Source organism: Palaemon carinicauda, chromosome 14 (genome assembly GCF_036898095.1).
Source record: "Palaemon carinicauda isolate YSFRI2023 chromosome 14, ASM3689809v2, whole genome shotgun sequence".
Taxonomy (NCBI): Eukaryota; Metazoa; Arthropoda; class Malacostraca; order Decapoda; family Palaemonidae; genus Palaemon; species Palaemon carinicauda.
This window is the reverse complement of record NC_090738.1, coordinates 41,834,036-41,849,035: the sequence shown is the minus strand read 5'-3', so window position 1 is coordinate 41,849,035 and position 15,000 is coordinate 41,834,036. Positions and strand designations below refer to the sequence as shown.

At 35.7% G+C, this 15,000-nt stretch overlaps 1 protein-coding gene across 4 annotated transcripts in view; it reads right to left on the bottom strand.

The window, feature by feature from the left end:
- Positions 1 to 10,416, bottom strand: part of LOC137653551 (cell adhesion molecule Dscam2-like) — a 75,299-nt gene extending 64,883 nt beyond the window's left edge. For all 4 annotated transcript variants that reach the window (XM_068387037.1, XM_068387039.1, XM_068387038.1 and 1 more), the window contains exons 1-2: positions 10,261 to 10,416; positions 5,177 to 5,332 (exon numbers count right to left, since the gene is read on the bottom strand). In XM_068387037.1, the coding sequence (XP_068243138.1) occupies positions 5,177 to 5,332; positions 10,261 to 10,297 (193 nt within the window). In that variant the 5' untranslated portion in view covers positions 10,298 to 10,416. The remainder of the gene's footprint in view (positions 1 to 5,176; positions 5,333 to 10,260) is intronic.
- Between the last annotated feature and the right edge of the window lie 4,584 nt (positions 10,417 to 15,000).

Here is a 15,000-nt window from a genome sequence, read left to right as displayed (position 1 = left end):
CGTCGTCCGAAACGTTGATGATATTAAGAACAGCCAACACACAAAACGTTTGTTTGGGTGGCCGATGTAGTAACGTCCCAGACTGGTGAACACCAGACTGGGATTCGAGTCTCCTCAAACTCATAAGTTTCTTTGGTCGTTGCATCCTCACCATCCCTGGGAGCTAAGGATTGTGCAAACCCCTTTTGTAACGTTGACGATATCAAGAACAGCCAACACACAAAACGTTTGCTCGGGTGGCCGATGTAGTAACGGCCCTGACTGGTGAACACCAGACTGGCGTTCGAGTCCCGCTCAATCTCGTTAATTTCTTTGGTTGCTGCAACTTCACCATCCTTGTGAGCTAAGGATGGGGGGTTTGGGGAAGCCTACAGGTCTATCAGCTGAGTCATCAGCAGCCATTGCATAGCCCTCCTTGGTCTTAACTTGGGTGGAGAGGGGGCTTGGGCGCTGATCATATGTATATATGGTCAGTCTCTAAGGCATTGTCCTGCTTGATATGGCAATGTCACTGTCCTTGCCTCATCCATTCATGAGCGGCCTTTAAACCTTTAAACCATGCTTTTAAAAAAAAATTATAACCCTAGTTGGAAAAGTAGGATGCTATACTCATCGCTGATCATATATAGATATGATGTCCAAACTTATGGCTGATTACGTGAATTCGACATTTTGCTTATCCGTGACTTTGACTTATGACCTTGACCTTCCAAAATATAATAATATCCAGCTTTTTTGCATAACAGTTAATCCCTGCAAGTTTCCTTAAAAGATTAAAATTGTGGCCAGGAAGCTGTTCACTAACAAACCAGCTAACAAGGGGTAATTCATAACCGCCTTCCAACTTCGACGGCGGAGGTAATAACAAAGAATCGAAATACCACGAAACAAAACTAAACAGTCGAAATAGGTGAATAGACAATCATTACATTATGCATAACACTGTAATCAAAACAGTTTTGATTCATTGTCTAAATTACAACAACATAATCTTGAAATCTGGGAGCGAGATTTAATTAGTCGAGGCAGTTAAAAAAAAGCAGAGTTAATCCTGTTTGTTTTTCAATCGCAATTAGCAAATTTGAATCGAAATTTCGCTCGATGTCGAGATGCCTTTGATAATAGGCTTCAATACATTCCCCTGGTTAAATGTTGACTCTTTAATCAAGGCATTTACGTAATGCCCGGTAAGTGAAACAGAAAAAAGTTTGATGTGTTGATAACACTGGTAGTTTTTTTCCTTATTTTTTTTCTTTTTTTAAGAATGGCAGGGGCAAGGGACAGTGACATTGCCCCAGTAAGCAGGACAATGCCCTAGAGACTGACCATAAGTACATATATTCAGCTCTCAAGCCCCTCTCAACTCCAGCTAATACCAGAGAGGGGAATCACTCATGAATGGCAGACGCAAGGGACAGTGCCATTGCCATAGCAAGCAGAAAGGGGCAGTGACATTGCCATAGCAAGCAGAAAGGGACAGTGCCATTGCCATAGCAAGCAGAAAGGGGCAGTGACATTGCCATAGCAAGCAGAAAGGGACAGTGCCATTGCCATAGCAAGCAGAAAGGGGCAGTGACATTGCCATAGCAAGCAGAAAGGGACAGTGACATTGCCATAGCAAGCAGAAAGGGACAGTGCCATTGCCATAGCAAGTAGAAAGGGGCAGTGCCATTGCAAGCAGAAAGGGGCAGTGACATTGCCATAGCAAGCAGAAAGGGACAGTGCCATTGCCGTAGCAAGCAGAAAGGGGCAGTGACATTGCCATAGCAAGCAGGACAGTGCCCTGTAGACTGACCCTATATAGATATGATCGGCGCCCAAGCCCTTCCTCACTCAAGGGCCAGGCAATGGCTTCTGATGACTCAGCAGGTAGACCTATAGGCTCCCCCAAACCCGATATCTTTAGCTCACAAGGATGGTGAGGCTACAGACACTAAAGAAGCTAACGAGTTTGAGCGGGACTCGAACCTCAGTCTGGCGATCACCAGGCAAAGGACGTTACCAAAAGCCATCACAAATTATGTTAATCAAATGAAAAGCAATAAGAAGGAATACGATACATGGAAATTTCCAAAATAGAGAATTAATAGCATTGCAAAATAACCAATTTCTCTTCCATAATTAAATAAATACTTGACAAAAAACACACATTTCTTAAAGAAAAATAATAAATAATCGGCATATATAACGGATAATTCGATCTCTTTTACACAAGTAGACATTTGATGAATATAAATATATTTAAACAAATTCTATAAACAATCATTATAATTCTACTCTTGTAAAAATTAACGAAAATATAATAAAACACGAGAGATGATAGAAGGAAAATTTCATTTTCATGGGGTAAGTGTTTATAAAACCTTTTAAAAATACACTAATACCCAGTTAATGTATTTTGAAATGATGTGAAATCACTGTGCTTAAAAATAGCTGATCTTGGAATAATTTCCTGTGAGTGATTAAAAAAAGCCGGAAAATTAATAGTTTCTGTTTTTCATCATAATGCAAAACATGAAAGTGTTAACTGGAAATTAAATTGCATAGTTTTTTTTTTCTAAGCTAAATCACACGATTCACTTGTGCAAAAAATGAAAAAAAAAAATAATTATATATACAAGTTCACAGGTTTAAAAGATATCGGAAATGAAAGCATATTATTATTATTATTATTATTATTATTATTATTATTATTATTATTATTATTATTATTATTATTATTATTATTATTATCATTATTAATATTATTATTATTTGTATTATTATTACTAGCTAAGCTAACAACCCTAGTTGGAAAAGCAGGATGCTATAAGCCCAAAGACTCCAAGAGGAAAACAAATAGCCCAAAGAGGAAAGGAAACAACCAAATAGATAAACTAAAAGAGAAGTAATGAGCAACCGAAATAAAATATCTTGAGAATGGTAACAACATTAAAATAGATCTTTCATATATAAACTATAAAAAAAACAAAGAGGTAGAAAAGTAAGATAGAATAGTGCCAGAGTGTATTTGGAATAAACGCAATCAATAAAGTTAAAGTTGTTTGGTTTCAGTTCCAGTTATATCAGAATAGATGCTCACCAGACCGTCAGCCGGACAAGCCCAACCCCCCCCCCCACTGTGTTGCCCAACCACAGCAGTATCCTCCCCAGTAAACAGCTTGAACTCACGGTCCTGGGCGGGGATCGATCTGCTGCCATGCGAATGCTAGGCGAATGAGTTACCACTGTACTAGCCAGGAGGATATCACGAACCAAAGGAATTAAATCCAGGTGTAAATCCAAGTTTATAAAATGAAAGTCAAATATGTCATCAACTGTTCAACCTGCGTTAGCTAACTTGCCTCCTATAGTGCTATAGCCTCTGTCCCATGGTCTTCCACTGTCTAGGGTTAGAGTTCCCTTGCTTGAGGGTACACTCTGGCACACTATTCTATTTCATTTCTCTTCTTATAAAACATAGGTAGATGGAGAAAGCTGGCCAGAAACATCGACCCCACATAGAAGTGGGAAAAGATGTAGACAAAGAATAGGAAGAAAGAAGAATTTTAAAGGGTTTAATAATTCATGTATGAAAGATTTATTTTAATGTTATTATTCTTAAACTTTTCTTGTAGTTTATTTCCTTATTTCCATTTCTCACTGAGCTATTTTCCCTGTTGGGGCTCTTGGTCTCAAAGCAGGATAATGCCATAGCCTCTGTACCATGGTCTTCCACTGGCTTGGGTTAGAGTTCTCTTGCTTGAAGGTACACTCGGGCACACTTTATTTCTCTTCCCCTTGTTTTTTCATGTTTAAATAGTTTATATATGAAAGATTTATTTTAATGTTATTGTTCTTAAATCTCTCTTTTAGTTTATTTCCTTATTTCCTTTCCTCACTGGGCTATTTTTCCTTATTGGAGCCCTTGGGCTAATAGCATCCTACTTTTCCAACGAGGGTTTTAGTTTAACGAATAATAATAATAATAATAATAATAATAATAATAATAATAATAATTATTATTATTAGTAGTAGTAGTAGTAGTATCATTATTATTAGTATTATCATTATTATTACTATAATAATAATAATAATAATAATAATAATAATAATAATAATAATAATAATAATAATAATTATTATTATTATTATTATTATTATTATTATTATTATTTTCTTTCTCTATCACAGTCTCGACTGGGTGGTATTTATAGAGTAGTACTCCGGGTAACATCCTGCCCCCTTAGGAGTCCATCACTTTTTGTATTATGTGCGTCGTTCCTAGGATCACACTCTTCTGCTTGAGTCCTGGAGCTACTTCAGCCTCTAGTTTTTCTAGATTCCATTTGGCTGAAGTAGCTCCAGGACTCACGCAGAAGTGTGTGATCCTAGGAACGCGCACATAATAAGAAAAGTGATGGACTCCTAAGGAAGCAGGATGCAACCCGGAATTCTACACTATAAAAAAAATTAATAATAATAATAATAATAATAATAATAATAATAATAATAATAATAATAATAATAATAATACTGAACACATGATACAAAATACTGTATAACTAAAGATAGTGACGAGATTGATGACTTCACGCATATTTTCAATGAATTACATTTTCATGGAGCAGGCCACATCTAATCAAAGAAAAGATATAATTTTATAAATATCATAGCATATAAGAATTAACTAAGTCCTTTTTTAGTTTATATATCAAATATCTGTTTTAATGTTGTTAATATTTTTAGAATATTTTATTTTAATTTTTCATCACTTCTTATTTATTTATTTTCTTATTTCCTTTCCTCGCTGGTCTATTTTTCCTGTTGGAGTCCTTGGGCTTATAGCATCTTGCTTTTCCAACTAGAGTTGTATCTTAGCAAGTAATAATAATAATAATAATAATAATAATAATAATAATACCCTATTGAAGTCCTTGAGCTTATAACATCTTGCTTTTCCAACTAGAGTTGTAGCTTAGCAAGAAATAATAATAATAATAATAATAATAATAATAATAATAATAATAATAATAATAATAATAATAATAATAACCAAATTTACCCTAACGATTATCCAGTACTTCTAAGTCATGAGCAATTGAAGAACGGGTTAAAAAAATGGTGGAATGGAAATATATGATGATAAAAAATATAATATTTCTGTTAATAAAGATATTAAAAAACAAATACTTACCGAGTATGAGAATCTTGGCTGGCTCGCGGGATGTCATCTCTCGTCCACCGTTGATTCGATCCCTCACTCGACACTTGAATTCAGTAAAAGCGTCTTCGTGAGTCACTCCTCGGACCAGTAGGTCTCCGGTGGGGCCCACCATTAGATACCGACCTTCTGCGGAGATGAGAAGGAAGAGATTCTTTAGTGGATGAAAGGGAACAGTCCCTGGTGATTGAAAAGTCTTTGGCGGATCAGAAGGAATAGTTTTAGTGATTAAAAGGAAGAGTCTTTAGTGGATGAAAAGTCTTTGGCGGATCAGAAGGAATAGTTTTAGTGATTAAAAGGAAGAGTCTTTAGTGGATGAAAAGTCTTTGGCGGATCAGAAAGAATAGTTTTTAGTCGATTAAAAGGAATAGTTTTTAGTGGATGAAAAGTCTATACCGGATGAAAAGGAATAGTTTTTAGTGGATTAAAAGGACGAGTTTTTAGCAAATGAAAAGGTGGAGTCTTTAGTGGATGAAAAGGAATAGTTTTCAGTGGATTAAAAGGAAGTGTCTTTAGGGAATGGAAAGTAGGAGTATTTAGTGGATGAAAAGTCTTTAGCAGATGAAGGGGAATAGATTTTAGTGGATGAAAAGAGTCTTTAGTGGATGAAAAGGAATGGTTTTTAATGGATTACAAGAAAGTCTTTAGCGGATGAAAAGGAATAGTTTTAGGAGGTTTAAAAGGAAGAGTCTCTAGTGGATGAAAAGTCTTTCGCGGATGAAAAGGAATAGTTTTTAGCGGATTAAAAGGACGAGTCTTTAGTGGATAGAACGAGTCTTTGGCGGATGAAAAGGAATATATTTAGTGGATGAAAAGAGTCCTTAGCGGATGAAAAGGAATGGTTTTTAATGAATTACAAGAAAGAGTCTTTAGCGGATGAAAAGGACGAGTCTGTAGTAGATGAAAAGGAATAGTTTTTAGTGGATTAATAGGAAGTCTCTAGCGAATGAAAAGGAGGAGTCTTCAGCGGATGAAAAGGAATAGTTTTTAGTGGATTAAAAGGAATAGTCTTTAGCGAATGAAAAGGAGGAGTATTTAGTGGATGAAAAGAAATATTTCTTAATGGATGAAAAGGAAGAGTCTTTAGTGGATGAAAAGGAAGAGCATTTAGTGAATTAAAAGAATCTGAAGCAGATGAAAAGTATAGCTTTTAGTGGATTAAAAGGAAGAGTTTTTAGTGGATGAGAAGGAAGTGACTTTAGTGAATGAAAAGAGTCTTTAAAGGATAAAAAAGGAATAGTTTTAGTGGATATAAAGGAAGAGTCTTTAGTGGATGAAAAGGAAGTCTTTAGTGAATAAAAAGTCTTTAACAGATGAAAAGGAATAATTTTTAGTGGAATAAAAGGAATATTTTTTAGTGGATGAAAAGGAAGAGTCTAGTAGATGAAAAAGAAGTCTTTAGTGATTGAAAAGTCTTCATCGGAGGAAAAGAAATAATTTTCATTGGATTAAAAGAAAGTCTTTAGTGGATGAAAAGGAAAAGTGGAACCTTTGTAGTTGGTTCGGAGAGACTGGGTGTAAAATATTCAAAAGCTATGACTGAAAATTCACATTTTAAAAAGGAAATAAACACAGAATACCACCTAACCTAAGGTTTCCCACCTAATCTTACACAGGAGCTATATCCTTAGCTATTTACCTACTGAGGGGCTAAGCTCCCCCTGCCACCCCTTTGACCACCGTATCCTAAGCCTTCCCTAGGTCTAAGTCTCAACCCTGTGTGCGCTTGCCAACTGGCTTCACTAGTGGTATGGTACCACGAGTGGAAGAAAAGAAAGTTTTTAGAGGAAGAAATGGAAGAGTCTTTAGATTATTATTATTATTATTATTATTATTATTATTATTATTTTTATTATTATTATTATTATTATTACTTGCTAAGCTACAACCCTAGTTGGAAAAGCAGGCTACTATAAGCCCAGCAGCTCCAACAGGGACTGTAGCCCAGTGAGGAAAGGAAACAAGGAAAAACGAAATATTTTAAGACTAGTAACAATATCAAAATAAAAGTTTCCTTTACAAGCTATAAAATTTTTAATAAAACAAAAGGAAGAGAAATAAAATAGAATAGTGAGCCCGAGTGTACCCTCCAGCAAGAGAACTCTAACCCAAGACAGTGGAAGACCATGGTACAGAGGCTATGACACTACCCAAGACTAGAGAACAATGGTTTAATTTTGGAGTGTCCTTCTCCTAGAAGAGCTACTTACCATAACTGAAGAGTCTCTTCAACCCCTCCTAAGAGGAAAGTGGCTTCTGCAGAATTACAGTGCAGTAGTTAACCTCGTGAGAGAAGAAGAATTGTTTGGCAATTTCAGTGTTCTTAGGTGTATGAGGAGAGAAGAGGATATGTAAAGAATAAGCCAGACTATTCGGTGCATGCGTAGGCAAAGGGAAAATGAAAAGAAAGAGTTGTTGGTGGATGTAAAGACGTTTTGGTGGATGAAAAGGAGGAGTGAAGAAAAATTAAAGAAGATACTAATTATCATCATCAACATAATAATTATCATTATTATTTCTGGACTCGTACTTATTGGATTTAATCTACGCCCATTTTGAAGTTATTATCCATGTTTTGTGGACTTATGTCTGCATATACTAAATGTATTATTATCACTGGTGAGTCATGCGGATATTTCTAATAGTAAAATTACAAGCTTCATTTAAATTTAAAATTTATTATCTGTAATTTTATATAGAGTTTTAACTATAAAAGCAAAACTTTAATGTAATCTCTGTGATATTTCTCTTAGGTTAGTTATATATTAACTTACTGTTCATATCCCTCTAGAAGCAGCTCTTCTAGGAGAAGGACACTCCAAAATCAAACCATTGTTCTCTAGTCTAGGGTAGTGCCATAGCCTCTGTACCATGGTCTTCCACTGTCTTGGGTTAGAGTTCTCTTGCTTGAGGGTACACTCAGGAACACTATTCTATCTAATTTCTCTTCCTCTTATTTTGTTAAAATTTATATAGTTTATATGGGAGATATTTATTTTAATGTTGTTACACTTTTGAAAATATTCGAATTTCCTCTTTTCCTTTCCTCACTGGGCTATTTTCCCTGATGGAGCCTCAGGGTAATAGCATCCTGCTTTTCCAACTAGGGCTGTAGCTTAGCAAGTAATAATAATAATAATAATAATAATAATAATAATAATAATAATAATAATAATAATAATAATAGAATAAAGACTTCATGTAGTATTGCACTGCACATAAGGTTCCTGCAGCCGGGATGAACGTGTTTGTACCGTATGGCACAGGATATATAACAGATGAAAAGCTACTACACCTCATGACTTTAATTACAGTCATGACAGACTCAATGGAATCTCTTTCAGGGAAATGAACTAGCAGATTTGGTCCTATTCATACAAATCGCTCCTTTCATAAACCTCTATTGTATAGTAAACCATGGTTTCGAAACGCAAAGGGAAAAAACCATTGTAGGCAATGATTGCTTTTATGTATGGGGCAGGGGGGGGGGGGGTAGACTCAATTTAGCGTAAAGTTTGCACAAATCTGCACACAATATAAAACGGAAAATCTTATTGATGATATTTTTTTTATTTCTTTTTTTTTTTTATTTTATATATAATAAAAGATATCGAAAAACAGAGCAGCGCAGGGATGTGTGAAGAAGCGGTTTGAAAGAGCCAGTGCAAAAAGAACGTAGAATGGAAAAGGAAAAAATGGATTTTAACTTCAAAGTCACTGAAAACGGAGAAGGGGATTTTAAACTCTGTCAATGGAAGCAGAAAGGGATTTACATTTAAATCAAAGAAAATGGTAAAGGAGTTTTAAACTTTGTTAATGGACACAGAAAAGAGATTTTAAGCTCAGCCAATGAAGGTGGAAAATGGGGTTTAAACTTAAATAAATGAGAGTGGTATTTGGATTTTTAAACTCAAAATAATAAATGTGGAAAATGGATTTTAAACTCAAATCAATGAAAGTGGAAATTGGATTTTAAACTCAAAATAATAAAAGTTAAAATTGGGTTTCAAACTCAAATCAATGAAAGTGGAAATTGGATTTTAAACTCAAAATAATAAATGTGGAAAAAGTATTTTAAACTCTAATACATGAAAGTGGTAATTGGATTTTAAACTCAAAATAATAAAAGTGGAAAATGGGTTTTAAACTCAAATAAATGAAAGTGGTAATTGGATTTTAAACTCAAAATAATAAAAGTTGAAAATGGGTTTCAAACTCAAATCAATGAAAGTGGTAATTGGATTATAAACTCAAAATAATAAAAGTGGAAAATGGGTTTTAAACTCAAAATAATAAAAGTTGAAAATGGATTTTAAACCCAAATCAATGAAAGTGGAAACTGGATTTTAAACTCAAAATAATAAAAGTTGAAAATGTATTTTAAACTCTAATAAATGAAAGTGGTAATTGGATTTTTAACTCAAAATAATAAAAGTTGAAAATGTATTTTAAACTCTAATAAATGAAAGTGGTAATTGGATTTCAAACTCAAAATAATAAATTAAACTCAAATAAATGAAAGTTGTAATTGGATTATAAACTCAAAATAATAAAAGTGGAAAGTGGATTTCAAACTCATATAAATGAAAGTGAAAAAATGGATTTTGAACTCAAGTTAAAAGGAAAATGAAAGACAAAAAGTGGAGTTTTGAGGTCATCCACAATTAAAACGGAAAATGGGTTGTAATTGCGCCCCACAAAAGAAAATTGGACTTCAAATAAAAAAAAAAATTGAGTTCTTCAAACTCAAAACAGGTCAGTCAAACAAAGTCATCAGTCAGAAGAGAATATTCTAGAAGAAACTTGTTCAACCTGACCCTTTCTTCAGTCTGTGTCAACTCAAACGGTGCAACAAAAGATGCAGTACTTGGTAACTATTTCTATTTGCAAGCCTAAGAAAGGAAAAATATGAAACACCAATTTTCAATTGTAACATCACAGTCAAGAAACATCTATTCAGAGCCACAATGAATAATAATAATAATAATAATAATAATAATAATAATAATAATAATAATAATAATAATAATAATAATAATAATAAACACTCATCTTACCTGGTGTTGAAGAAGGGTAAAGAGTATGGGTTGACATCTCCCAAGCTGTTGGCGTGACCACATTGGTCAAGTGAGCAGGAATGAGGCATTTCAGCAACACAGACCCACCCAGTACTGCTCGCCCGCTCTCGGCTCTGATGGTAAACTCTTGCCAGACGACTGAGGAGCAGAGAATGCATTTCAGGCAACATTACATAATGGAAATCAAATTACAAACATTAGGTCATGAAGAATGAAATGTGGTTAGCTATGCTAAAAGAATGATAAATCATGATATAACGTCTGCATTGCAGTTAAGGCAAGTAGCCTACATTACCTGACATGAAGTAGACCATCATTTGATATAAGAACATTATCTGATATAAGCGAAGGGCAGTATCTGATGTAAGTGAAGGACAGTATCTGATGTAAGTGAAGGATAGTATCCGATTCATGTGAAGTACAGTATCTGAAATAGGTGGATAGTATATGAAATAACTAAATGATAATATCTCATATAAGTTAAGGACAGTATCTAATATATGGGAAAAACAACATTTGATATAGTTGAAGGATACTAGTAGATATATGTGAAGTACAGTACCTGACATAAGTGAAGGACAGTATGTTTTATAAGTGAAGTACAGTGTCTTATATAAGTGAAGGACAGTATCTGATATAAGTGAATAACAGTATCTGATATAAGTGAAGTACAGTGTCTGATATAAGTGAAGTACAGTGTCTTATATAAGTGAAGGACAGTATCTGATATAAGTGAATGGCAGTATCTGATATAAGTGAAGTACAGTATCTGATATAAGTGAAGTGCAGTACTAGTTAGAGGCTATTTTGTTAGTAAACATAAGTGATATATCCTAGCATAATCACAATGTCACTCGGGTAAAATAACCTCAAGGATATCATTGCCTAATTGAAGATGCCCTTTATATTGGAGATATTAGGATTAGAATTTATGTACGTTTGACCTTCTGAACTGGCGCTGTGGCCGGGGAGACCATTCACCTCAGAGGTGACACTGGGGGAAATTCATCAGGGTAATTCCCTCAACAAGAATTTAATAGTTCGTTATGCAACCGTATTAGACTCGTTAATTCCATCTTAGAACTAGAGGGACACCCAGTAAAGCGCAGAACCCCGCCGTGGCAGCTTATTCCTCAACCTTACTAGACCTTGACCTTTGACTTTAACATGTATTAACTAGCGATGATTTTCATACTTAAATATGAACCAAGTTTGAAGTCTCAGTGACAACGATGTCAAAACTTATAGCTGATTACGTGAATTGGACATTTTACTTGACCGTGACTTTTATCTTTAACCATGACCTTCCAAAATTTAACATTTCAGCTTATTACATAACAGTCAACTCCATGCAAGTGTCAATACACTACTATTAAAATTTGTGGTCAGGAAGCTGTCCACAAACATAGACACAAACAAGGGTGGAAACATAACCTCCTTCAAATTTAGTTGGTGGTTTATATCGCGAATAGGGAGTAATATATGTAGACTAACCGGACGTACATATCTTGCTATTAGTTATGAAAGATAAACTCCCAGATATCTGGAATATTCCTATCATTACTATCTTGACTCTAGGAATAAGGAGAGAGAGAGAGAGAGAGAGAGAGAGAGAGAGAGAGAGAGAGAGAAGAGAGAGAGAGAGAGAGAGAGAGAGGGGTGAGTGACAGAGAAGAGGAATGAACATCAGTGAGTGAGAGAGAGAGAGAGAGAGAGAGAGAGAGAGAGAGAGAGAGAGAGAGAGAGAAGAGGAATGAACATCAGTGAGAGAGAGAGAGAGAGAGAGAGAGAGAGAGAGAGAGAGAGGAGACGAGAGAGAGAGAGAGAGTGAGAGAGAGAGAGAAAAAAACACAGGGGTGAGGAGTGATAAAGAAGAGGGGTGAACAACAGAGAGAGAGAGAGAGAGAGAGAGAGAGAGAGAGAGAGAGGAGGAGAGAGAGAGAGAGAGAGAGAGAGCAAAAACAATTGTTCACCTGAGGGCCCGACACACTCACATCTAATAAAAATACAGTAATACGATTTAGCAGCAACAAAGGAAGTCATATTCAATTTGTCAACCTGTCTATTGCAGACATTCCCATTCTCTCTCTCTCTCATCCTCTCTTCTCTCTCTCTCACTCTCTCTCATCTCTCGTCTCTCTCTCTCTCTCTCTCTCTTCTCTCTCTCTCTCTCTGTTACATACATATTTACCAGATAGATGGATGGATCCCACAGTTTGCTTGACCTTGTTCATGATGAATAATTTACAGTAAAATTATTGATTTGTCTATTTCAGTAGAGTTCATTTGTGGTGGATAACTGGGAAGGGTGGGCTGTGGCACCCTCGCAGTAACAACCAAACTTGGCAGAATCCCTCGTCAGGCTGGGAGGAGCTACAGTAGTGAAAAGTCTCCTTTTGTTCCTATTATTGATGTTGGCTATCCCCCAAAATTGGGGAAGTGCCTTGGTAAATAGAATAGTTCAGCTTTGCTGATTCACACGTTGTCATTGTTGGCTACCCCCAATTTTTGGGGGAAGTGCCTTGGTAAATAGAATAGTTCAGTTTTGGCAGATTCACACGGTGTCATTGTTGGCTACCCCCAAAATTGGGGTAAGTGCCCTTGGTAAATAGAATAGTTCAGTTTTGCAGATTCACCACGGTGTCATTGTTGGCTACCCCCAATTTTTGGGGGAAGTGCCCTTGGTAAATAGAATAGTTCAGTTTTGCAGATTCACACGGTGTCATTGTTGGCTACCCCCAAAATTGAGGGAAGTGCCTTGGTAAATAGAATAGTTCAGTTTTGCAGATTCACACGGTGTCATCGTAAAACTGACCTGCTTGAAGGGTCACGGGTGGGGAGATGACCGTTCCGTGCGTGTTGGAGGCTTGGCATCTCAACGTGGCAGCGTGAACATCGGCTCTGTACCTGGAAAAGGTGAGAGAAAAAAAATCATGTTTTTATACTAATTTAGATGAAAACAGGGAAGTCATCGTACCTCAGGAAAGTAAGCCGTCAACTGAAATGCTCATTTAAATAAATGCTCCTTTCAAAGAAATTCTCCTCTAAATAAATGCTCCTTTCAAAGAAATTCTCCATTAAATAAATGCTACTTCAAAGAAATGCTCCTTTAAATGAATGCTCCTTCAAATAAATTCTCCTTTAAATAAATGTTCCTTCAAAGAAATGCTCGTTTAGATGAACGCGCCTTCAAAGAAATGCTCCTTTAAAATAAATGCTTCGTTAAAATAAATGCTCCTTCAACTAAAAAAAAATGCTCCTTTAAATGAATGCTCCTTCAAAGAAACCTCTGTACCATGGACTTCCACTGTCTTGGGTTAGAGTTCTCTTGCTTGAGGCTACACTCGGGCACATTTCTATGTAGTTTCTCTTCCTCTTGTCTTGTTAGTTTTTTATAGTTTTTATAGGAAATATTTATTTTAATGTTGTTACTATACTTAAAATATTTTATTTTTCTTTATCCTTTCCTCACTGGGCTATTTTCCCCTGTTGGAGCCCCTTGGCTTTATAGCATCCTGCTTTTCCAACTAGGGTTGTAGCTTACCATTTAATAATAATAATAATAATAATGCTCCTTTAAACAAATGCTCCTTTAAACTAATGCTCCTTCAAACAAATGCTCCTTCAAAGCACGATGGAGCATTACATTGAAATTCCGATTTCCTAGTCTTTCAATCATACACATTCCTATTTTGTTTTCAGGGTAATATTTCACATAGCATCAAAACACAATTTATCCCCAATATGGATATTTCAATGAAGGTAAACGCCCAAATGAAGCATCGCTCGGCCATGTCAATAAAAAGAGATGACAAATGACATTACATGACATTGCACATCCCCCCTGACATTTCATGAACGTCCAACTAACGACATTTCACCAATTAATGATGATTGATTCGTACTTGAGTCGTCAGATTGATTGTCCCATTTCAGAATCATGACTTTTTTTTTCCAATTTAGCACCGGATTGGCTCATTAATTGTTGATTTCTTTCCTCTCGTGATCAATCTAATTACAGTAAGAGCGAATGCTGGTTTTTTTTTCCAAAATCAATGATCTAATGAAATTTGTTTCTAGGAGAAGGACACTCCAAAATTACAAACCATTGTTCTCTACCACTACCACTAAAGATTTATGGGGTCCTTTGGCTGACAAGACAGTACTACATTGGCTCTTTCTCTCTGGTTACGGTTCATTTTCACCTTGCCTACACATACACCGATAGTCTGTCCTTTTCTTTACATATTTTCCTCTGTCCACATACACCTGACAACACTGAGATTACCAAACAATTCTTCTTCACCCAAAGGGTTATTGCATTGTAATTGTTCAGTGGCTACTTTCCCTCTTTGTAAGGGTAAAAGAGACTCTTTAGCTTTGGTAAGCAACTCTTCTAGGAGAAAGACACACCAAAATCAAACCATTGTTATCTAGTCTTGGGTAGTGTCATAGCCTCTATACCATGGTATTCCACTGTCTTGGGTTAGGGTTCTCTTGCTTGAAGGTAAACTCGGGCACACTATTCTTTTGTTTCTAGAAGAAAGACACTCCAAAATCAAACCATTGTTCTCTAGTCTCGGTTAGTGCCATAGCCTCTATACCATGGTCTTCAACTGTCTTGGGTTAAAGTTCTCTTGCTTGAGGGTAAACTCGGGCACACTATTCTAATTTCTCTTCTTCTTGTTTTGTTAACGTTTTTATAGTTTATATAGGAGA